General features: G+C 38.9%; 1 protein-coding gene across 8 annotated transcripts in view; it reads right to left on the bottom strand.

The window, feature by feature from the left end:
- IMMP2L (inner mitochondrial membrane peptidase subunit 2) overlaps positions 1-26,096 on the bottom strand; it is an 854,823-nt gene that overhangs the window by 252,492 nt on the left and 576,235 nt on the right. For 6 of the 8 annotated variants that reach the window (XM_023640174.2, XM_023640173.2, XM_023640171.2 and 3 more), the window contains one exon: positions 10,497-10,562. In XM_023640174.2, coding sequence (XP_023495942.1) covers positions 10,497-10,562 — 66 coding nt within the window. Of the gene's footprint in view, positions 1-8,060; positions 9,329-10,496; positions 10,563-26,096 lie in introns of those variants that run through there. The other 2 variants (XM_070264881.1, XM_070264882.1) reach the window with 1 other exon arrangement.

Below are 26,096 nucleotides of genomic sequence, written 5' to 3' on the forward strand. Positions count from 1 at the left end.
GCAGATTGGGCTAAAATAACAGCCAAAAGATCACTGAAGTTCTAATGTTGGGCTTATAAGAGGAGCTATAAATAGCATGGGGTAATATTCTGATACAGAATTTTCCCAACTGCAGAGTTATTCCTTTTGTATTAAAAAGAAAGGGAAGTGAAATTTATTCTACTCTTTTATAAGCACTGTGGCTGCTCCCCAGTGAAGATGCTCTGCGGGGTTCTTATAGTATGAAAGCTCTTCCCCATCCAGCTCAAGACAAATATCTTCATTGTCCGGGTGTACCCACGTGGCTTCTAGCAATTCAGCAAAGATCTCACTTAGAGTAGAAGCTCAATATTTTCTCTCCCACTGCCCTCTGCCTCAACCAATAGATAAAAAAGAACCCAGGGCTTTTAGGCAAATTATTCTCTTCTATTTAAACTATTGGCTGGGACTAGAAATAAGCTGTGTATTTTCTATTGATTTCCAAGTTAAGGGGATGAAAGTAGATAATGCAGATCAAAGATTGGCAAACTATGGCCTGTGGGCCAAATCTAGTCCAACACCCATTTTTATAAATAAAATTTTATTAGAACATTCATTTTGTCTATCTTTTAGAGTGCTTTCTTGGTACAATATCAGAGTAGAGTACTTTTGACAGAGACAGTATGGCCCACAAAGCCAAAACTATTCACTATCTAGCCTTTTACAGAAAAAGTATACTGATCCTGCTACAGATATAATAAGGAACAAATATCAGAAAGAGCCAAAAGCGGAGCATCTTGCCAATAGGTAAGAGTGCGCAGGAGGAAGCAGGTCAAGATCCCAAAGAGACAGTAGGCAGCATTTGAATACTTGCATGAAAAGTTTTCAAAGAGTTTTTCTTCCAACTTTAGCAGTCACAAACATGGAGCTATATCTTAAGCCAGCAGTACAATCAAATCATTTCAACAATGACCAAAAAAATTGATAATGCAAAGTGGGCTAGGTATTCTGCTAAGCTCTTGATTAGCTCTGTGCTAACTGAATTATAACCATTATTTCACACAGAAAATTAGTTAATAATACATTAAATTTGGTTGTTTTGCTTTGGAAGATTCGCCCTGAGCTAACACCCTTGCCAATATTTCTCTATTTTTTAGTATGTGGGCTGGCAGCACAGCATGGCTGCTAACAGCAGTATAGGTCCACACCCAGGAACCGAACCCCAGCCACCGAATCAGAGAATGCTAAACTTAAACACTAGACCACCGAGGCCGGCCCAAATAATAAACTAAATTTTGATAGTGTGTTAAAATTTACAAAGGATTGGTGCATACATTACTTTATCCTATTTGGTTTTCAAAATGACCCTGAAAATGGAGAGATTAAAAAAAATCAAAACTCAGAGAAGTCAATAGCTTTCCCAAGGTCACACAGCTTGTAAGAAACAGAGCTGAGATTGAATGTTGTGTCATCTTATTCCAAGTGTAACCCTCTTTCTACTGTATCTTGCTACCCTGCATTGTCCTTAGATATCTAAAAAAAACTTTTATACAATAAAATTTTACAAAAATTTAAGAGCATCCACAACTAATTAAATAAATACCTTAAACACATCTGGTCCCTGTATGATATTTTTCCTCCAAACATTTTACAAGAGAAACAGTGATCAACTTTAAGTTTAAACAAGGTTAACAGAAATTGCACAAAAATAGAAGAGCTATGTGTTCCTTAATTATTAAGTAATTATTCAGGCTGAAATATTCTTGAATCTTTCCGGCATGCTTCTTAAGCTTAGTTAAAAAGGTATTTTAAGACAATCTTTTTAGCTTCCTACTGAGATAATTATACTTATATGTCTTTTCAAAATATTTGACAGACTTACATTACTGTGAGCAGAGAAAAAAATAAAAATCAATAATTAGTTCAAAGGACTGTATAAAAGTTAGCATATCTATATGTTTTACCTTGGAGTTCACAACTTTAGAAAGTTAAACTACTAAGAAATATAATTAAGGCAGCAGCAAAGAAGGCTAATACATTAATGCACCTGCCAGCTCCAGATGTGATGTGTTTCCTGCAAGGAAATATCAGACTCCAAAAGAGCACTTCCCACAACTGTTGTGGGAGAGCAGGGCGAGGCTCATGTCAGAACTGAGGAGCAAAGTCCCAAAGCCAGCCCATGAAGAGAAAAAAAGAGCTTAGTGAGAAGTGTTAGAGTTAGAAACTGCCTGCCATCTCTCATAGAGAAGCAAGGAGATGTGGACAAGGATGGAGCCAGATCAGGGCTTCCTGCTAGTATCCTATTGTCTATCAATTTGCCTAATTAAGTGAAGCCAATGGGTTTCCTACCTGAAGCACCTCAGTTATTTCAGTCCGTGGACTACCTAGAGAGGATATGATGGTTCTAGTACTTCCTTTTAGATAGAGTAAGTTTAATATAAAGAATATTAATTAATGAGGACATTATTTAATATTGTCTTTCATGTTCTGGCCTTTAATTTCCTATAGATGGTTTTGTCTAGATCACGTATTATTGCTACCCAATAACATCTCTAGTATAGGTCTACATAGGTCCAGCATAGGTCTAGACAATGACGTCTCTAGCATAGGTAAAAGAGTATGCTAGTGTAACTAGGTATACCTGAATAACATACACATGTGGAAACATAAGTCCTTATGCATATATCTCAAGTATATTTCTTTCTTTATGGAATATTCAAGGAAAAAACTGCCACAAAATAAATATTTTTCCAATCCTTTCAATCTCCTACAAGGAGACATAGATTAGAAGGATGAAAACCAGATATATCTCCAGGAGTGTGACTGGAGGTCAGAGAGAAGGAGACTTTCCCTTTTTCTCCGTAAGCTCCGGTGTTGTCTGAACTTTCCACACTAAGCCGTATTACTTTCGCGATTAGGGAAGAGGCTGCAGATCTCCTTCTCCTCACAAACCTCACCCAGAACTGTCCCCAACACAGCCCAGCTCCTCAGGGCGACCAGACGTCCCCCTTCCTAAGCTCCAGGGCCTTTGCCACATCCCCATAGTGGCACTTCTCTTGTGGCATCGTATTGCTTTGTTGCCTTTTTTTTCTCTCCACCAGACTATAAACTTCAGAAGGCAAGAACTGTCTATGGCTCTTAGTGTTTATAATCCCAGAATCCAGTACCTAATAAATAAATACTTGAGGTATTCAATAGATAACAAATCATGATGACTAGTACTACTAATATCTGATATTTACTGAAAACATACTTATATATGCCAGGCACTGTGCTAATCAAATTATATCCATTATTTCATGTAATTCTCAAGAAACCTCTATGGAGTTTTCTAGAAGAGAGGTGGACTAAGGTAGAAAATGAAACCAGAAAAACCACTGATTGCAGTGGGGAGAGTATGACAATAATAAGTGCCACCATTATTGGAAAAAGCTATTCAATCTAAATGGTCTAGTGACTTCCAGCAACTGTGGCATCTCCTAGATTAAAGTGTACAAGCTACATTAGGTATAGTGCCTCTGGAAACCTCCCTACATTGCCAAATTTATTACAGAAATAATTTAGACTAAAAAAGCATCAAGATTAACATCTCTACATATAAATTTAAGGTGACTATCTTTCTGATGTTAGAAAGAAATACCTATTGCTAAGACATATAGTTTTTATTACCAATTCCATTTTTATTCACTGATACAGCAGTAGTGTGATAAATAATTACCTACAACTACATAAAAGAAAGAAATATTTCCAAAAAGGCATGGGTTACCTACCAATCTAGAATTCTTTAGTAAAGAAGAATTATCATTCTTTAGCAGGAAGAAGGTAAGAGTTTCCAGAATATATTAATAATTTCTCAGATTGACATCAGAGGAAAACTGACGATTTTTCACAAATGCTTCTTATTTAGTGGTAACTGACCTGTTCGACAGACCCCGGGACACCTACTTTCACTGCTCAAGCCCTTATCTATTAAATAATAGCATTGATCAGATGCTAAGTACTAAACAAGGATGTACCATGCCATTTTGATTTGGAAAAATTCACGGTTCACATTAAACCAGGCTAAAGAGCCTCAAAGATTTCTGAAAACCTTCTGTTCAAGTTGGCAACAGCTTAGGACCCAGTGGATAAACATCCTTCTGTCCTCAAAAGCAACCACCTACCCAGCTCCCATTTGAGAACTATAACATAAAACCATTATCTTCTATGCTTTAAAACATTCTATTCATCAATCTTTATCCGGGTCCTTGACACAAGTTTCTTTTTCATTCTGTCCTTCCTTTTAGGACAAAATGCTCTTCTAATTCCTAATCTACTGAAAATGCCATAAATCAATGCATAGTCTTCAAAGAGACTCATATAGACACATTAGACTTCTATTATTCAGATCTACCACACCAACCATAAAAAAAGAAATTATTAAACAGGCATCATTTTTAGTTGTACTGGGAAAAACTCAGTTTAGTTCCGTTTTTCTTCCTATAAAGCTTCGTCATTTACTGGAACATAATAGATTCAACCTGTGTTGAATCTGTGATAGGCTAGTATTGATTTCCATATCTTCAATAGCACATTTAAAATCAACAAGCTTTAAAATGTTTAATTTCTAGTGATTCAATGGATTTTTTTTGCTAATACCAGAAAGTTATTTTTAATAAATTAGGGTATTTTGACATTTCACAATATAGTTTCTAGACTTGAAGAGAAATTATCATTTAAATATTTTGCAGTGTGAGAAGTCTCAGGATTCTCTACTTCAGACAACCCTGCAATATCAATACTTGTTAGAGAAAGTCTTGCACTGTACTTCCTAGCACGGAAATGACTATCCTATGAGCAGGACATGCCTCTCCACAAAACCATTGATCCTGCCTGACCTAATTCCTCCCTGGGGCCAGGAAATGATTCTGTTTTCTATGAACACTACTTCGAATTCTCTGGAACACTGAGGGCCACAGACTAAACAGAATCAAATTAAGTGAAGTGAATATAAAGTAGAGTACATTTCCCCGGTAGGGTGACCATCTGTTGCAGTTTGTCTTGGCCATCCAGTTTAAGTTGATTGCTCCAATGTAATAATTAGTAACATCCCCTTTCACTGTCAAAAGTGGCCTAGTTTAGGAGACAAGTTATATGGTTACCCTCTTCAACGGGGACTACAAAGACTCTATTCACTTACTTCTTGGAGGGTGCTAACTACGTGGACCCTCAGATTCCAAATGTTTGTAAGTGTATTTCACCAAGTAAGAGGTGAAATACCTGCCTTCATTTCTGAGCGGGCCAAGAAGATCTGTGAAACAGAAATATAAGTGTCGCAGTAGAAAATATTGATGCCTTAGAAAGTACAATTGTGGTTGATTCATATTCACTTTTCATTTTCATGCTTTTCTGAAACAGTGCTTCTATGTGAGTTACAACAAATTAATAAGAAAAAGCAAATAACTATGAAAAATATTTTGGCGGAACTAATGGATCTGTCTAAATATTACTTTCAGTAGCTTTTTACTGTTCATGTTATAGATAAGCATACCCATTTGGGTTAACACTATGAAAATGACTACATTCCTAGCTAAGCCATCTAGATAATCAGGCAATTACCTCATGATTTTAATCAATGTTGAGATCAAGATAGAAAATTCAGACTCCCAAACGTCTCCTGTTTTACAATCTTAGGAATATCTGACTGAATTCTCTGAACAAATACTTCAACTCTACTTTTCATCTTGTCAATATAATCATAACGACTGTGATTACAAATAATGTGGCTACTTTTATGAGTCACTCTAAAAATAATCAAAGTAGTTGACATTCATGTCATAAACAAGGACACTTTACATTTAGACAAAGCTAGATATGATTTTCTCAAGCGAAAAAGACTTTGACCATTTACTTGGGTCAGACTGCCTCCCTTTAGTCTGTTCTCCACACAGCAGAGAGACTAATCCTTTAAAAATGCCAATCAGATCATGCCACTGCATGGCTGAAAACCCTCCATTCATTGGCTTGCCATCCCACTGAAATAAAATACAAAGTCCTTACTATGACCCAAAAGGCTCTGCAAACCTCTCAGACCTAACCTCCTACCTCAGTTTTTCTCCTTCAGTAAGGTCCAACAAGCTGTCCTCCTGCAATTCCTTAAACTCACTTAATAACGTATCCATCTCAGGTTTGCATTTGTTATTCCTTTGGTCTAAATTGCCCTCCTCCCAGATACTAGTATGGCTCTCTTCCTCCCTCCCTTAACTTAGGAGTCTGCTCAAGTATCTTCCCGTTAGAGAGGTTTACAGTGAATATTCCACCTAAAATAGCAGTCACAGACCCCACCGTCACTCTATACATCCTTTGCTACTTTATTTATATTCATAGCACTTCTGATTCATAACATGGCATTATATGTTACATAACTGTTAATTATCTGCTCTAACCACTAAATGTAAGCTCCACGAGGGGAGGAATTTTATCTCTTTTGTTCAATTATGTCTCTTTAGTGTTGACCAATGCTCATTAAATGAATGTTTCTAAGGCCTACAGTATCAATAAATTGATTAAATTAAATATAACCTGATGATCTAAAACTAAGTTCAAAATATGTGTCAAAATGCTTTGACTTCTGAATCAGAAGTCCACAACTTCCCCATTGTACATGAGCTCTAAATTAATTTCCTCTGAAAAGCATATTTCATGCAGTGTTGCTAAGAGTGTAAATATACACAAACCCCTTGGGAGAGGAATTTGGCTGTATATTAAAACTAAAAATAATGATCATAACAACGTACATTGACCCAATATTCCCACTTCTAGCTATCTATTCTACAAGAATAAACACAAAAGTGTATAATGGTATGTGTGCAAGGATATTCATTATAGCATTTTGAATTTTTCAAGCTTGTGTTATTTCTGTAATTTAAAAAAAAGCTAAAAAAAAGTTTACATTCCCCAGAAAGCAATGTCAAAGCATCTACTGAGGAAAGCAGATCATAATTTTATTGAATGTGAGATATCGAAGGGTAATGCTGAGCAACGGGACTGCTAATCACCTTGCTTAACCTGGGAGGTCTCACAGTGTCTACCATACCCACAAGTCCCTACCTAGCCACAACTGACTGGACCTAGGAAGGACACCTACTCCAAAGGCCACTGAACAACTGGTTGACCAGCAGCCTGTCAGGAGGACAGATTCTAGATCTCTACCTCAAAGGGGCACACTAAGATTTATCACAGGTAGTCTAAACATGAGGCATACCCAAGGAAGCAGAAGTTGGCAATGGGGCAAAAGCCAACTTAAACACAGACAAGACAGGCAAAAGCCACGTGCCAGCAGAGGGCACAAGTGAGCAGACCCGGAAGTCCTGCTGTCCAGCCATTCCTGTTCATCAGTGAGGCGAGGCTGACCCTAGGCTCCTACCACCCTTCCTTCCTCAGGTATCTTTAAAGTTAAGCGCTCTTTAAACTTTGTTTTACTATGTATCTGTTATTCACAACCTGGAAGAGTTTAACAGAACATTAAACTGAGGATTGGATTAAGCTTTTAAAAGGCCTAAACTCTGAAAAGATTATAGTTCCCTCTCTATTCTCTAATTACGTGTAATTCAAAATAAAAATACTATGAAACCTACAGTAAGTGTAAGCAAGTCCTGATACATGAGATTTTTTTCTTTGATCATTTAATAAAATATCAAATTTTTCCCCCTCTAAAATTTCTAGTGACCTACATTTGTACTTAGCTTGCCTACGAGGTAATCCATTATTACCGAAGGTAAAGGTGGGACTGGAAAGTCCACTTCACAGACAAAAGCACCTAGCCTACTACAAGTTAGGTCACCAATATACTTCCAGTGGTAGACAGACAATATATTTTTACAACTGTTTTTTATATATTCTGGCATTTTTTAAAAATGGGTCACAGAGAAAAGAAATAAGCACATCAGTAAATAATATTTTATCCCTTAAATGTCACTTAATGTTTTTAATACTTTTAGAAAATTATTATAGGAATATATTCAATTATTAATTTAAAGCCCAGGAAGGCTAGGATCTTTAGGAACCAAAGTTTCAGAGGAATGACATTTTTAGTTTTCTTTAAAACACCAAGTGCAAAAAAGTTTTTTTTTTCCTAATCAATTATCAAATAGTTTTTAGAAGCCATATAATAGGAAAGTCTTGCTACTTCCATTCTTTATGTTATTCATTGCTCCATGATAGAGCTGTAGTGAAGGGGGATACAGAGGGACATATGTCCAAAGTCTCAATTTGCAGGATTAGAACAAAGAAGCTAGACTTTACACATGTGGGTCACAGCAAAGAAGGTGTAAATTACTATGTCTCCATCTGCTTTTCCCTCACTCCCAACCCTGGACCAATAACCCTCATTCTAGCTAAGCCTCTGCTCTGTGAACCTAACATTTACGTTTACTGAAGAAAGAAACAACCCAGCCTTTTTCTCAGAGAAATCTTGTTGTAGGATTTCCGATGGCACAGTTTTTTATGTCTGACTAAGCTTTGCAACGTCACATTGTTGACTGTTCAGCTAGTGACCAATAATGATATGTCTGGATTAAAGCTGTGTTCTCTTTGGATTATAATGTAACATGGATCCCTTGGCATTCTTAATCCTATAAGATGAAATTTTTGCCAGCTTTGTTGACTGATTCTTTTGTTTTCTTAAATAGCTTTATTGAGATGTAATTCATATAACATATAATTTACTCATTTAAATCATACAACTCATTATTTTTAGTACAGTCATGTGCCACATAACAACGTTTCAGTAAACAACAGTGATGCCCATAAGACATTCCTTAGACACTGGTCCCATAAGATTCACACCATACAGCCTGGTGTGTAGTAGACTATACCATCGAGGCTTGTGAAGTACACTCTACGATGTTCACACAACCACGAAATCACCTAATGACGCATTTCTCAGAACGTATCCCTGTGGTTAACCCATGCATGACCACATATTCACAGAGTTGTGCAACTATCACCACAATCTATTTTGGAATGTTTTCACATCCCCTAAAAAAACGCACCGTACCCATTGTACCTATTAACAGAATCTCCCATCTCCCCTCCTCTATGCCCCTGGAAACAATTATCTATTTTCTGTCTTTTTGAATTTGCCTAATTCTGGACATTTCATATAAATATAATCATATGATATGCTGTCTTTTGTGACTGGCTTCTTTCATTTAATATAATGCTTTCAAGTTTGCTGATTCATTCTTTGAATGGGATTTGCATCATATCCACACAAACTGTTTTCCAAATATTAAAAGCACATTTTGCATATTCATCGATGGACAGCAAATGGTTTTCCAAATTTATTGCTCTTCCCAATCTCCTACTGAAATCAGAAGCTAGACAGGCTCTTGAAAAAAAAAAAAAAAACAAAGTCATCAGGTTCTGAAAATTTACACTGCATATCCTACAGGAAATGAAAACTAAGCTTTCATATTAATACACGTAGACTTAACTAAAATCATATTATTATACACACACATTCATTCTCCCCAAAATCCTCATTCTATTTAAAGAATCAAAATCAAAGAACCTGTTATAACTCAAAATATAAACATTTGAACATAAAACAAGCAAATGCACCAAACGAACAGACACTTTACCCAAGAAGATGTATGAATGGCAAATAAGCACATGGAAAGTTTTGATCTCAAAGAACCCCACAAACGGTCTTGGGAACTCCCAGCGATCTCCTTGGGCCATCCTTTGAGCACTGCTAGACTAGGTTCTGTTCTAAAATCAACTGAGGTTCATCTTAATGAGGTTGCTTAATCTCTACTGTCATTAATACAGATACTTTAGGATCAAGCCTTTTGGGAAATCAGGATCAGAAAACTTTCTGAAGCATTTTGACTCTCACATTGTATAGACTTGGCTCTAACTTATTGAAAGTAAGCAATCAAATGAGATATATCATATTATATCAACCCTTACTTGTTGAATCTCAAACATTGTTCTAGATTTATCAGCAAGTAGAATAAATAAGACATTACTACACATTGTTAACACACCTAATTGTTACAATGTTATTTTCTAAAGCTACTATTTTTGTCTCTGATTCAGAAGCTGCGGTTTCACATCCTTTCCTGTTTTCCCCCATCTCTACTACTATAAAATCTCCCCCTTAGTGTCTGCATTTGCTTCTAAAATAATAAAATGTCCTTGAATTTTTCTAAAATGAACACTGACATCATAATCTAAAATAATCATGCTAATTTTAATATCTGGAAGACAATGATCTAATGGTCATTTTAGAAAATGTGATTAATTTCAATTTAATTAATATTTATTTCTTCCGTGGCTCTCAGTTAAAGGCTAACAATATGATCAGTAAATCTATGTATGCCTTACATCCTGAAATGGTTGATGATACTAAAGATGTACCAGTTCATTTGGAATGTCTCTAAAGCTTTAGTCCTCTTTGAATTGAGATGTACTTCCCATGTAATGTGATTTAAGACTCAACAAAATCTAGATATTTATAACTTAAACTCAAAAACAACAGTTTAAGTACTTACTTTACAATATCTCCTTCAAGAGCAATCACTCTCTTAATGATCTTCTGTTCTGGGTTTTTAGGGGACCTGGAATAAGATGAAGTTATATAATCAGTTATGTCTCTGTTGTTTCAAGAAAATGAAATTCTACAACGAAATAGGATATATGAAAGTCATTACACAATCCTTTGTGCTCATGATATGACATCCATCCTACTTAGGTCCCAAGTGATATGGAGCTACTATTGAAATAATTCCCATTTTAAACTTCTGAGGGAGAAGAAGCCATGCTGAAACTTTACAAAAATAAAAATACAGAGGGATAAAGAATTTGATTATTAAAGCTAAGTACTTGCAGAAAAGAGGATTCATACAAAAGAAAATGATTAGACATTTCTTTAAAACAATAACATACTTAAGTTTCTATATTTCATTTAAAATAAACAGAGGAGTTTGATTTAAATCTTCAAGAAAACACTGAAGACGAGAGACATTTTTTGAAAAAATCAAGAATTAGGAAATTCTTTTAAACTACATTTAAGTTTAGCCATTTAAAGATTATGTAATTCAGAGTGCTAAAACAAGCCTATTGACAGTTGAAATTGATACATTCTGGTATACTAAAAGCAGACATCATTTATTTCAAGCTATGATGAATAGTGTATGGTAAATGTTTACTTAAAGTGATACTATTTACTCTAAATAACTATTCCTCCCCTCCCTCTCTTCCTTTTTTCTTCCCTCCTGCCTTTCCCTCCCCATTCTATCTCTGGAATCTCTCACTCTGGGGGAAGTACTGTCTATCCTCAGCAGCCCTACTGACAAACTCATTTGGTGTGGAACTAAGGTCTGCCAATTGCCACGCAAATGAGCTTAGAAGGAAATCCTTCAGCACCAGTCAAGTCTTTAGAGACTGCAGCTCTGGCCAACAGCTTACTGCACCCTCATGAGAGACCCTGAGAGAGACCACCCACTTAAGCTACTTCTGGCTTCCCGATCCTTAGAAATCTGGGAGATAACAAATGTTTGTTGTTTTAAGCTGCTAGAGGTTGAGGTAATTTGTTACACAGCAATGCATAACTCAATCTTAATACGTCCAATTTCCTGCCAATAACATTTTAAATCTTTTGATTTAACGGATCTGTTTCAAGGAACATCTCATCCATCACATAAATGATCATTTAATATGCATTTGAAAATCAGAGAGGGATAAAAATATTTTCAATTCAAGCCACATTTTGAATTAATTACTTTTTTAAAGGAAGGTAAATGCACAAACTAAAAAGATTAAATATACTCAAAATTTAATGCTTCATCAAAGGGAACATGTAGTTTCAATAAGATTTATATTTCACATTATATCTTGCAGAGAAAATGAACTCTTCTAAACCATTTGCATCTATGTACTTGTGACAGCCACAATCTTTCACTAAATCAATTATTCATATTCTTTATTTTAAAAGGAAATTTGATCATAGTTTGTGACTGAACTGTCCCCTTCTCTGAACGGACTAAACATTATATTTCTATAATTTTAACGTCATTTATGTTGTATGGGAGGAAGAACTGTTCCTCTACCCTCTAGGTCCTTCTGGTCTAAGAATTAGATTGACAAGAGATAGAATAACAGGAGAAAATCAAACATAGTTTAATAACATGTACACATGGGAGAAACTCAGGAAACTGAGTAACTCACCAAGATGGTTTACATACCATCTTTAAATACCATGTCAGCTAGAGACAAAGGAGGATGTGGGGGGTAGTAGTTTGGGACTTCAAAGGGGAGAAAGACAATTTACATGGAGAAGGAAAAGCAAATGTTTGATAAACTAATGTTTCTGGGCCATCTATAGACAATGCAACCTGAGAGAGAGAACTTTGATAAGAATGGGCTTAGCAAGGATCCTCCCAGTCTACCATATCCAGAGTTATCTGTGTGATGGTCTGGCTTAAGGACACGCCTTCTATCTTAAATTCTTTTAAGCAATTAGGGGATAGCTGAAAGTATTTTCAGAGTCTTTTGTTCTTAAAAATAATCAAACTAAAGAAACATATTTTGGGATGGGAGACACAATTCGGATCCCCTACAATGTACAGCAAGAGTGAGAGATTTGGGCACATTCAAGCTGATGAAATTCATGTCCTTTGTGCAGGGCTACTTACAGACCTTTAGAAAATTTCCTTTCAACGTCACTCCATTTAGACAATGAGACATGTATAAAATAATATTCAACCTCAGTGATCACCAAAGAATTGCATATTAAAACAATAGGATACCATTTTCCTATTATATTTCCAAAGAAATAACAATAACAATAATAATAATACAGTTTGTTGTTAAGGGTTTAGGGACATGGGTACTCTGTATATAAAGTGTGTAGTCATGTAACATGCAACACACCTTTCTGTAAATTTTGTATTCTCTTTAACATAACAATTAAAGTTTTAGGAATATAACCTAATGATATGACTATAGATGTATGAAAAACTTTAGTTACATGAATGTTGCCTATTTTCTAAAAAGATCGGGAAGAATAGATTCGTTAAATAAATTATAGTCCATCTACATATCAAATTGTTTTCCAGTCCTTAAAAATGATATGATAAAATAATTTTTAATGATGTGGAAACATCAACAGAATGTATAGATTGAAAATGCACGTTAAAAAATATTATGTGTAGGAGGAATTCCAAGATGGCGCCGTGAGTAGTCCTCTTTGTCTCTCGCCCTTCGAGTCTACAATTATTTGGACACTTATCGCTTGACAAAGGATATCCAGACAGCATCTCAGGACGTCTGAGACACCCACGCGACTATACATCGGAAGGCGGACGGACTTTCCTCCGGGAGGATGTGGAAATAGGTGAAAACTCTCCGACCCCGACGGGCAGCCTAGTACCTGCAAGCGGCTTTCTTCCAACGGACGCCCCCAGAGGATCCACACACATCTAGGGCAGGAGCGAGAACACAACAGAGGAGCGACGGTGGAAACAGGTGACCAGAACCCTACTTAAAACCCCCGCAATTACTCCTAAACGCAGAGGGAAACTTTGGAGTTGCACACCTGAGCCTGCGGGGAGAGTCTCTCCCCGCCATTGGCGGGGAGACCCGGCCTGGTGCTCGGGGCGCCCGGAGGGTCCCAGAGAGAGACACGGAGGGCACGGAGGTCTCCCAGCTGCCGTTGCCCGCCCCGTGGGACTAGGGATTGCCGGAGATCTCGGAGAGGACCGGGGCGGGGGAACTTTCAAAGGCGGGTCCGGCGACCCGGTGGGGAAGCGCCGGAGCTCCGCCAGGCAGCAGACAAAACTCTCTGTCTGCCGGTAGCAGAGGGGCCACGCTGAGCACTCAGGGCTCCCGGCAGAGGCCCGGAGAGAAGCCCAGAGGGCGGGGCGACCCCCAGCTGCCGTTGCCCGCCCCGGGGGACTAGGGATTGCCGGAGATCTCGGAGAGGACCGGGGCGGGGGAACTTTCAAAGGCTGGATCGGCGACCCGGAGGGGAAGCGCCGGAGCTCCGCCAGGCAGCAGACAAAACTCTCTGTCTGCCGGTAGCAGAGGGGCCACGCTGAGCACTCAGGGCTCCCGGCAGAGGCCCGGACAGAAGCCCAGAGGGCGGGGCGACCCCCAGCTGCCGTTGCCCGCCCCGTGGGACTAGGGATTGCCGGAGATCTCGGAGAGGACCGGGGCGGGGGAACTTTCAAAGGCCGGATCGGCGACCCGGAGGGGAAGTGCCGGAGCTCCCCCAGGCAGCAGACAAAACTCTCTGTCTGCCGGTAGCAGAGGGGCCACGCTGAGCACTCAGGGCTCCCGGCAGAGGCCCGGAGAGAAGCCCAGAGGGCGGGGCGACCCCCAGCTGCCGTTGCCCGCCCCGTGGGACTAGGGATTGCCGGAGATCTCGGAGAGGACCGGGGCGGGGGAACTTTCAAAGGCGGGTCCGGCGACCCGGTGGAGAAGCGCCGGAGCTCCGCCCGGGCAGCAGACAAAACTCTCTGTCTGCCATTAGCAGAGGGGCCACGCCCAGCATTCAGGGCTCCCGGCAGAGGCTCGGACAGAAGCCCAGAGGGCGGGGCGACCCCCAGCTGCCGTTGCCCGCCCCGTGGGACTAGGGATTGCCGGAGATCTCGGAGAGGACCGGGGCGGGGGAACTTTCAAAGGTGGGTCCGGCGACCCGGAGGGGAAGCGCCGGAGCTCCGCCAGGCAGCAGACAAAACTCTCTGTCTGCCGGTAGCAGAGGGGCCACGCCCAGCATTCAGGGCTCCCGGCAGAGGCTCGGACAGAAGCCCAGAGGGCGGGGCGTCCCCCAGCTGCCGTTGCCCGCCCCGTGGGACTAGGGATTGCTGGAGATCTCGGAGAGGACCGGGGCGGGGGAACTTTCAAAGGCAGGTCCGGCGACCCGGAGGGGAAGTGCCGGAGCTCCGCCAGGCAGCAGACAAAACTCTCTGTCTGCCGGTAGCAGAGGGGCCACGCTGAGCATTCAGAGCTCCCGGCAGAGGCCCGGAGAGAAGCACAGAGGGCGGGGCGACTCCCAGCTGCCGTTGCCCACCCGGTGAGGCTAGGGATTGCCGGAGATCTCGGAGAGGACTGGGGCTGGAGAGAGTTCCAGAGACCCAGCTTAGTAGCCCAGGGGGAAACCCTACAGGCTCACAGAAGCCTTAGGGAAAGCCTCTGCACAGCACCAGTAGAAGGCACCCAGCCGCCAGCCACAAGGCTGGAAGACCCCAGGGCAAAAGCAGCATAGCTAGGTGTACTAACCACAGACTGTAGAAGATGCCAATAGCTCTCCTGCGACCCATAGAGGACAAGTGAGATTTGGTGGGTGCCGACAGCAACCGAGCGACAAATAAAAGTGATCCCACCCCTGGCCACTGGAAAAGCCCATAACACCGTTGCAGACCCCAAGGAGAGAGCGCATCTAGGTGGGCAACAACAGTAGGCACCTGCAGCCTGAAGCCCCCCGTGACGGCCCCCACGGCAGAGGAGGGAATCCAAAGGGCCACTGTGGCTACGAAGAGGGGCCCAGGCCCAGTTAGCAACTACGGACAGGGTTCCTGGTTGGTGAAGTATAAACAGCTGCTCCCCCCACCGCAGCAGCTGAAACAAGTGAAAGGAGCAACTAAACTCTATCTACATGCGGAGGCACAAATCAACATCATCAAGCAATATGAAAAAATACATTAAATCTCCAGAACAGAAAGAAAGTAACAAATACACAGAAAACAATCCCAAAGAAAATGAGATATATAACCTAAATGATGATGACTTCAAAACAGCCATCATTAAAATACTCACTGAGTTAAGAGAGAATTCTGACCGACAACTCAACGAGTTCAGGAGCTATGTCACAAAAGAGTTTGATACGATAAAGAAGAACCAAACAGAAATACTGGAAATGAAGAACACAATAGAGGAGATTAAGAAAAATCTAGATGCTCTGAACAGTAGGGCCGATAATATGGAGGAAAGAATTAGCAATTTGGAAGATGGCAATATAGAATTGTTGCAGGCAGAGGAGGAGAGAGAAGCAAGACTTAAAAGAAATGAAGAAACTCTCCGAGAATTATCAGACACAATTAGGAGATGCAACGTAAGGATTATAGGTATACCAGAGGGAGAAGAGAAGGAGAAAGGGGCAGAAAACCTATTCAAAGAAATAATGGCTGAGAACTTCCCAAATCTGGTGAGGGAGATGGATCTTCAGGTGACAGAAGCCAATAGATCTCCAAACTTTATCAATGCAAGAAGACCAACTCCACGGCATATAGTAGTGAAGCTAGCAAAAGTCAACGACAAGGAGAAAATATTAAGGACAGCCAGGCAAAAGAAACTAACCTACAAAGGAACCCCCATCAGGCTATCAGCAGATTTCTCAGCAGAAACTTTACAGGCTAGAAGAGAGTGGAATGATATATTCAAAAATCTGAAGGACAAAAACCTACAGCCGAGAATTCTCTACCCAGCGAAAATATCCTTCAAATACGATGGAGAAATAAAAACTTTCCCAGATAAACAAAAATTAAGGGAGTTCATTGCCACAAAACCTCCTCTTCAGGAAATCCTCAGGAAAACCCTCATTCCTGAAAAATCCAAAAAAGGAAAGGGGCTACAAAACCAAGAGCAGAGGAGATAAGTAGAAGGACAACAACAGAGAGTAGCAGCTCTACATCAGAACAGATTAAACCATGGGACGAGAAACAAAGGAAACTGAAGAAAACCGGAAAACAAGACACAAAATGGTAGTGGTAGGCCCCCACGTCTCAATAATCACTCTAAATGTAAACGGATTGAACTCCCCAATCAAAAGACACAGAGTGGCAGGATGGATCAAAGAACAAGATCCAACAATATGCTGCCTCCAGGAAACACACCTCAGCCCCAAAGACAAACACAGACTCAGAGTGAAGGGATGGAGAACAATACTCCAAGCTAATAATGAACAAAAGAAAGCAGGTGTCGCTATACTAATATCAGACAAGGTAGATTTCAAAGCAAAACAGATAAAGAAAGACAAAGAGGGACAGTATATAATGATAAAAGGGACTCTCCACCAAGAAGACATAACACTTATAAATATATACGCACCCAACACAGGAGCACCAAAATTTGTAAAGCAACTCTTAATAGAACTAAAAGAAGACATCAACAACAATACAATAATAGTAGGGGACCTCAACACACCATTAACACCAATGGACAGAACATCCAGACAGAAAATCAACAAGGAAATAATAGAATTAAATGAAAAATTAGACCAGATGGACTTAATAGATATATATAGAACACTTCATCCAAAAACAGCAGGTTACACATTCTTCTCAAGTGCACATGGAACATTCTCAAGGATTGACCATATTTTGGGAACCAAAGCAAACATCAATAAATACAAGAGAGTTGAAATAATATCAAGCATCTTTTCTGATCATAACGCTATTAAACTAGAAATCAACTACAAGAAAAAAGCAGAGAAAGGTGCAAAAATGTGGAGACTAAACAACACGCTTCTCAACAAACAATGGATCATTGAAGAAATTAAAGAAGAAATCAAATATTATCTGGAGACAAATGAAAATGAGAACACGACATACCAAATCATTTGGGATGCAGCAAAAGCAGTCCTAAGAGGGAAATTCATCGCAATACAGGCTCACCTCACTAAACGAGAAAAAGCTCACGTAAGCAACCTCAAACGACACCTAACAGAACTAGAAAAAGAAGAACAAACAAGGCCCAGAGTCAGTAGAAGGAGGGAAATAATAAAAATAAGAGCAGAAATAAACGATATTGAAACAAAAAAGACAATAGAAAGGATCAATGAAACAAAGAGTTGGTTCTTCGAAAGAATTAACAAAATTGACAAACCCCTAGCCAGACTCACCAAGAAAAGAAGAGAGAAATCGCAAATTAATAAAATCAGGAATGATAGAGGAGAAATCACAACAGATACCAATGAAATACAAGAGATCATAAGAGAATACTATGAAAAACTATATGCCAACAAATTGAACAACCTGGAAGAAATGGACAAATTCCTAGACTCCTACAATCTCCCCAAACTGAATCAGGAAGAAATGGAGAATCTGAATAGACCAATCACAAGTAAGGAAATAGAAACGGTAATCAAAAACCTCCCCAAAAACAAGAGTCCAGGACCAGACGGCTTCTCTGGAGAATTCTACCAAACATTCAAAGAAGACTTAATACCTATTCTCCTCAAACTGTTCCAGAAAATTGAGAAAGATGGAGAACTCCCTAACACATTCTATGAAGCCAACATCACTCTGATCCCCAAACCTGACAAGGACAACACAAAGAAGGAGAACTACAGGCCGATATCACTGATGAACATAGATGCAAAAATCCTCAACAAAATTTTGGCAAACCGATTACAGCAATACATCAAAAAGATTATACACCATGATCAAGTGGGATTTATACCAGGGACACAGGGATGGTTCAACATCCGCAAGTCAATCAACGTGATACACTACATTAACAAAATGAAAACCAAAAACCACATGATCATCTCAATAGATGCAGAGAAAGCATTCGACAAGATCCAACACCCATTTATGATAAAAACCCTCAGTAAAATGGGTATAGAAGGAAAGTACCTCAACATAATAAAGGCCATATATGATAGACCCACAGCCAACATCATACTCAATGGACAAAAGCTGAAAGCCATCCCTCTGAGGACAGGAACAAGACAAGGGTGCCCACTTTCACCACTCCTATTCAACATAGTTCTGGAGGTGCTGGCCAGAGCAATTCGGCAGGAAAAAGAAATAAAAGGAATCCAAATAGGTAACGAAGAAGTAAAACTCTCGTTGTTTGCAGACGACATGATCTTATACATAGAAAACCCCAAAGAATCCACAGAAAAACTATTAGAAATAATCAACAACTACAGCAAAGTAGCAGGGTATAAAATTAACGTGCATAAATCAGTAGCATTTCTATACACTAACAATAAACTAACAGAAAAAGAACTCAAGAACTCTATCCCATTCACAATCGCAACGAAAAGAATAAAATACCTTGGGATAAACTTAACCAAGGAAGTGAAGGATCTATACAATGAAAACTACAAGACTCTCTTGAAAGAAATAGGCGATGACATAAAGAGATGGAAAGACATCCCTTGCACATGGATTGGAAGAATAAACATAGTTAAAATGTCCATACTACCTAAAGCAATATACAGATTCAATGCTATCCCAATCAGAATCCCAAGAACATTCTTCACAGAAATTGAACAAACAATCCTAAAATTCATATGGGGCAACAAAAGACCGCGAATTGCTAAAGCAATCCTGAGCAAGAAAAACAAAGCCGGTGGAATCACAATCCCCGATTTCAAAACATACTACAAAGCTACAGTGATCAAAACAGCATGGTACTGGTACAAAAACAGGTCCACAGATCAATGGAACAGAATTGAAAGCCCAGAGATAAAACCACACATCTATGGACAGCTAATCTTCGACAAAGGAGCAGAGGGCCTACAATGGAGAAAAGAAAGTCTCTTCAACAAATGGTGCTGGGAAAACTGGACAGCCACATGCAAAAGATTGAAAATTGACCATTCTTTTTCACCACACACCAAAATAAACTCAAAATGGATCAAAGACCTAAAGATTAGGCCTGAGACAATAAGTCTTTTGGAAGAGAATATAGGCAGTACACTCTTTGACATCAGTTTCAAAAGAATCTTTTCGGACACTGTAACTCCTCAGTTGAGGGAAACAATAGAAAGAATAAACAAATGGGACTTCATCAGACTAAAGAGCTTCTTCAAGGCAAGGGAAAACAGGATTGAAACAAAAAAACAGCTCACTAATTGGGAAAAAATATTCACAAGCCACTTATCTGACAAAGGGTTAATCTCCATAATATACAAAGAACTCACACTGCTTAACAACAAAAAAACAAACAACCCGATCAAAAAATGGGCAGAGGACATGAACAGACATTTCTCAAAAGAAGATATGAATATGGCCAATAGACACATGAAAAGATGTTCATCATCGCTAATCATCAGGGAAATGCAAATCAAAACTACACTAAGATATCACCTTACCCCCGTTAGATTGGCAAAAACATCCAAAACCAAGAACGACAAATGTTGGAGAGGTTGTGGAGAAAGAGGAACCCTCATACACTGTTGGTGGGAATGCAAACTGGTACAGCCACTATGGAAAACAGTATGGAGATTTCTCAAAAAGTTAAAAATAGAAATACCCTATGACCCAGCCATCCCATTACTGGGTATCTATCCTAAGAACCTGATATCAGATATCTCAAGAGTCCGTTGCACCCCTATGTTCATTGCAGCATTATTTACAATAGCCAAGACGTGGAACCAGCCTACATGCCCAGAAACTAATGATTGGATAAAGAAGATGTGGTATATATACACAATGGAATACTACTCAGCCATAAAAAAAGACGAAATTGGCCCATTCACAACAATGTGGATGGACCTCGAGGGTATTATGTTAAGCGAAATAAGTCAGTCAGAGAAAGACGAACTCTATATGACTCCACTCATAGGTGGAAATTAGTATATTGAGAAGGAGATCTGATTGGTGGTTACCAGGGAAAAGGGGGGGTGGGGGGAGGGTACGGAGGGGGAAGTGGTGTACCCACAACATGACTAACAAAAATGGACAACTGAAATCTCACAAGGTTGTAATCTATCATAACATTAATAAAAAAAAAAAAAAAAAAAAAAAAAAAATATTATGTGTACCATGACTTGCATCTGTAATCACATAGAGAAAACGTACATGTAATTGTACTGGGAAAAATCAGGAAGGATATAAAACAATAGTAGGGAGAGTTCTGCATGTGATAAAACACATGCCTGGATCTTTGGTTCAGATTACTGGGAAGCCCATTAGCAGATGACAACTGTTTATGCCGTATGACATTACCCGAGAGGAAATTCTCCAAGACAGGGGTGAAATCTGAACTAATTACCAAGTTCCTCTACCTAATATTGATGCGATATTAACATTAATGAAATAATATAATAAGCAACCCTTGTCAGCATAAACCAATACTTTATGCCAACAACCTTTAAGCTTTTGAGACACTCGCAAAGTATTTTATATTTTAAAATAATCTATATTTTAAGACCATGAGGCAAAAGAGAATATGCAAAGTGAGCTATCTATATAATTAAAGTCTTATGAATTACCACTTCAAATATATCTATAAATTTTAATGTAATATTAAACTCATGAATCTAATCAAATGACTCAAAATGAAAAAAAAAAACTATTACTAACATTAATCCCATTACCACTTAAAATCTATATCTGTATTTTAATCATTAGGCTGTTGAATGCATTACTTTGATGTAAGTAGGAGTGGTATGAGAGTTATTACAGATTTACATTGTGAAAGTCATTGAACTCCCCTTTGTCTAAATTTCCTTGGCCACTTGCCTATCTCCTAGGAAGTGTGAAGAATAACAAGTGAAGGATTATGCCTTACTTTGGGGATACAACGTATGCTGCCTAATAAATACTAAAATTTGCATTTAAATTTGTAATTTTAGTGTTTTCATAATAAGCATTGTTTTACAATATTTACTTCTGGAGCCCGGATTTTAAGCATTCTGTTTTATGCCAATGATTTAATTAGGCAAAACTTTTCCAGAGGCTTGGACAAAATGCCCAGAATTGTCTCTGTACTGTGTGGGTCTCAGCAGATCAGTTTGGTGTGGCAGAATTTGTCTCTAACAGAATGGTGTGGGGAGGGAAGCAGGGTCTAGCATAGTCATAATAAGATTTCCATGACACTTAATGCTCTTCCTCTTGAATTTTATTTCCTATCTTGATAGAAATGTTGCTGTTTTTACCCTGTCACAGGCCAAACAGAGCCATGTCTTATGTCTCATAATTTCTGTAACGGATTTCATGTTCTTACATATTTCCAAAAAGTCCTGATTTTGATCCTGTCTGGATCACTGGGGAAGTACTTTGAATACTCAAAAGAGGCCCTCTTGTGTTTTGTAGGGATGGGGAGATTAGCAACCAAATGTGCCACCCTCTCTGTTTCTGAGCCAACACTCACCCTCATGTTATATTTAGACCTCAACCTTGTGCATAGGCTCTCTCATTCTTCTCCCATTTACAGTAAAATCTAAAACCTCCCTCTTTGGATTGTGTAGATTTTTATATTTACATGGTTCAGGATTAGCCCAGATTATCACAGAATTAATCTCAGGATTAGAAGTCAGTTTAGCCATAGTCTAACATAAATACTGATCCCTCAAAAACACCGCAGTTTATTGGACACTAATGATATTGCATATATCACAGTGGGGTCTAATTTTCATTCTTCATTAATGAGGTAAAAGTAAGAACTAATATTCTCGGAATGTCTTACATTAGGTAGGCTATTTTCACTGTCCTAAAAGATGGTCATGCCTTAAACCATATAACTTTACATCATTATCATAAAAAAAAATGTAAGTATTGTTAATCATCAAATAAAGATATAGAATGAAAAGTCCACTCAACACAGTTATAAAAAGTCATTTTAAAAAAAGTCATATCCAATGAGAGCTTTCCTCCTCCATTTTTTTTTTTTTTTAATTTTAGAAAATGTTGCCTGGGTTTGACATGGTTTTCATAGATGGTTAGAGCTAGAAAAGGCCTATGAGTGTATCTCGCCCATTCTCCATGGCCTCCGTGCTTCTATTTGGTCCTCTTGAGCCCTGCAAGTGCGTGGACTGGGGTACGAGGGAGATGGAGTCGGCTGTCACTGTTTCACCTCTGCTACAGTGCACTGCTCACTATAGGCATGCTCCATAACCAATCGGGGTCTCATCTTCAGGGAGATAAGCTCCATGAGATGTCCTAAACCAGAAGCCAGACAATCACATGTAGCTTGTAGAAATGTTTTGTTTGGTCCATTCATAATCATTTTTTTCAAATCTTGAGCTAGCCATGCGAATAGGAGATATAACAATTCTGATTTCTTGCTCCTCTTGAAAAAATAGGAAGATTTGGCAACCCCAGGCCCACATTCTCACATGAAAAGAGTCCACTGGAGCTGAGATGCAGATGCTGAAGATTTGTCACAGTCCCAACAGCTTGTTTCACAAATGTCTAGCGCCTGAGGACATGGTAGTTTGGAGCCTCTAGAAGTATTCTACCTCTAGCATCATATAACTACTGAGAGGACGTGTATGAAAGCTCTACAAAAGGACCTAGCACATAGTAGGCATTCAGTAAATTTTATAGCCATCTCTTCCTAAAAAACATTCATAAAGGAGATCAATTAACTAGGCCCAAGCAAATAGTTACAATCCTTTTTCTAGACTCTCATAGATAGAATATTTATTTCAAAAACCCTCTAATAAAAAGATTTTCAGAATCTGTTGTATTAGAGGGCAAGAAAGGCATTTTAAGGAGTTCATCAAGTTTTATTACACAATTAGCTAAAAAAAAAATTAAAACTAAATATAACTATTCATATTAGAAAGTCACAGGTTAGCTTTAAATTAAATGGGTATTATCTGTAAAATCAAAATAAAAATGAGTGATTTTCAGCATTGGATTCTGTATATTTGCTCCACTATCAGTAGTGTGAACTTTGTGCACACAGCTCCATTTTTAATGATTCATTTTTTAAATTCAATGCAGTTTTATTAATTAGTACTCACAAAGCTTTTTACTTAGGTTAGTATTTCAGCTATATTTTTGCCTGTTGCAGACTTCTCTTTTATCATATGAATCTTTTAAACTTAAACAAAAGAAACTATAGTAGCCAGCCCTATGGCCAAATGGTTAAGTTTGCGCACTCGCTTCAGGGGCCCAGGGTTTCATCGGTTCAGATCCTGGGTGTGGACATAACACAGCTCATCAGGCCATGCTGAGGCAGCATCCCACATAGCACAACCAGAAGGACCTACAACTAGAATATACAGCTACTTACTGGGGAGCTTTGGGGAGAAGAAGAAGAAAAAAGAAGATTGGCAACAGATGTTAGCTCAGGTGCCAATCTTTAAAAAAAAAAAGTATATGAGTTTGATACAAATTCTGTGTACAACAGATGGAAGTATTATTTTAAAAAAAATATATAGACTGTTGATGCTCTCTGGGATCATTCTTGAAATGAACACACAAGTGTGGAGCCTTTAACTTCAGACATACTTTCAGAAAATGATATACATGTTTTTGGATCCATTTGTTTTTCAGAAAATTATATATATCAATCAATCCCTAACAATCACTTTTGACCTGATATCTCAGAAAATGTTCCAATCCAAGGGCCTCATTATTAGCGAAGAGAATTACAGATGAGGTGTCAAGAACCCAGATTAATGCTTCAAATATGTCTTCTATAATATCTTATTTTCTTAGATAGGGAAGAGGTCTTGGGGGAAGGGAGATCCTGGGAAAGACACCACAGGCAGAGATAAAGGATTGTTATGAGCATAGACAACCTTAAAAGGAAGTGAATACAATTTTAGAGGACCAGGGCTAATGCTTGAGGGTAGGCTCATTTTGTGGGGTGGTGATGGGGTAGGAAAGAGATGGTTTATCTACTTTGGCTATTCTTTCAAAGCATACTCTGCCTGAATCAAGCTACTGAGTAGCAGCAATAGAATCTTTCAGAGAACCCAAGAGATTCCAGCCAGGATTCTAGTGATCTAAGAATGTGGCAGCAGGTACAACAAACATGTTTCAGATTTATCATCTACAATCCCTTATACAAGTAAATGTATTTTAATAGTACTTATGAAACAACAAAAGCCTGAACTTTAAAGAATTAAACTGTTGTTTATTAATAAAAATTTTTTTTCTTGGTTAAATTTAAGAGTTGTTCCATTGTCACTAACTATGATTAGAAGAATTTAATAAGCAAATAGTGACAACTGGTCTTGTTACTAAATCAGCCTTGATTATGTAAAATCAATTAAATGTGTATTATGACTAACTTCTGTAATTGAAAAAAGCTGAAATAGTTTTATAATTGAGTGTTTTGATTCTGAAAAATAAATGTCTTAACTATAAAAAATCTAAGGAATTTAGAATAACCATCACAATGAGTTAATTTCTACCAATGTTTATTAATTCAAGCATTTCAAAACATAGAATATTGTAATCATCAGGTAGTGAACATAATTACAATTATTCCTTGATGCGGGGTCGGTGAGCCGAGGAGTCGAAAGAAAGATTTCTTTAGACTCTTAAGATCTGGCAGTAGTGCTCTTTTATTTAGAGAATAGTATAGAATAGCATGGGGACAGGACCCATGGGCAGTCAGAGCTTCTGCTGCCGCCGCTTCTGCTGCCCCCGCTGGCATGGGGACAGAGCCCATGGGCAGGCAGAGCCGCTGCTGCTGCCCCCGCTGGCATGGGGACAGGACCCATGGGCAGGCAGAGCTGGTGCGTGGGGACAAGACCCACGGGCAGTCAGAGCTCCTGCTGCTGCCCCGAGTTGAGGGTTAGGGCTAAATTTAAGGCATAGGTATGTGAGTTATCTCTTTACAAGACAAAGAATATGTAAAAAAGTTAAAATGGTATCAGTGGCCGTATGGTCTGGCCATTTGGCGGTCCCACAATTTTAGATAAGAATCAAACCGGATTGAGTAAATGGCAGAAGTCACTGCTTGAATTTTATCCTCGGCTAAAGACAAAGGAGGATTTGTTGGGGGGGGGGGGGGGAGGAGGTCAGTTACATGAGGTTGCCAGACAGTAACCAACTTAAGTCCTTGCCTCTGGCATTGATTAAGAGCTTCTAGAGATAAGACCATCCCCCCCTTCTTCCTGGCACAGAGAGGGAGGCATCTTCACAGATAGAGGTTTCCCTTAGAAATGTAAATGTTTCCCAACAAAGGGGCAAACAAATTCCACTCCTTGGAGCCTGAATCTCATCTGTAGTTTTAAAACTAACCAGCCTAAAAATCCTCATCATAAGCCATTTTAAAATTAAGCAGCCTGAAAATCCTCATCATTCCTCACTGTCTAAAATAGTTGTATGTAATTTAATATATAGATAACATATATAAAATATATAATACATATGCAATACATATGTGTCTATATATATTCTATCACACAATATGGAATCATGCTGTCTAAAGAAGTTCCTTTGACCTATAAA

Source organism: Equus caballus, chromosome 4, assembly GCF_041296265.1.
Source record: "Equus caballus isolate H_3958 breed thoroughbred chromosome 4, TB-T2T, whole genome shotgun sequence".
Lineage (NCBI taxonomy): Eukaryota > Metazoa > Chordata > Mammalia > Perissodactyla > Equidae > Equus > Equus caballus.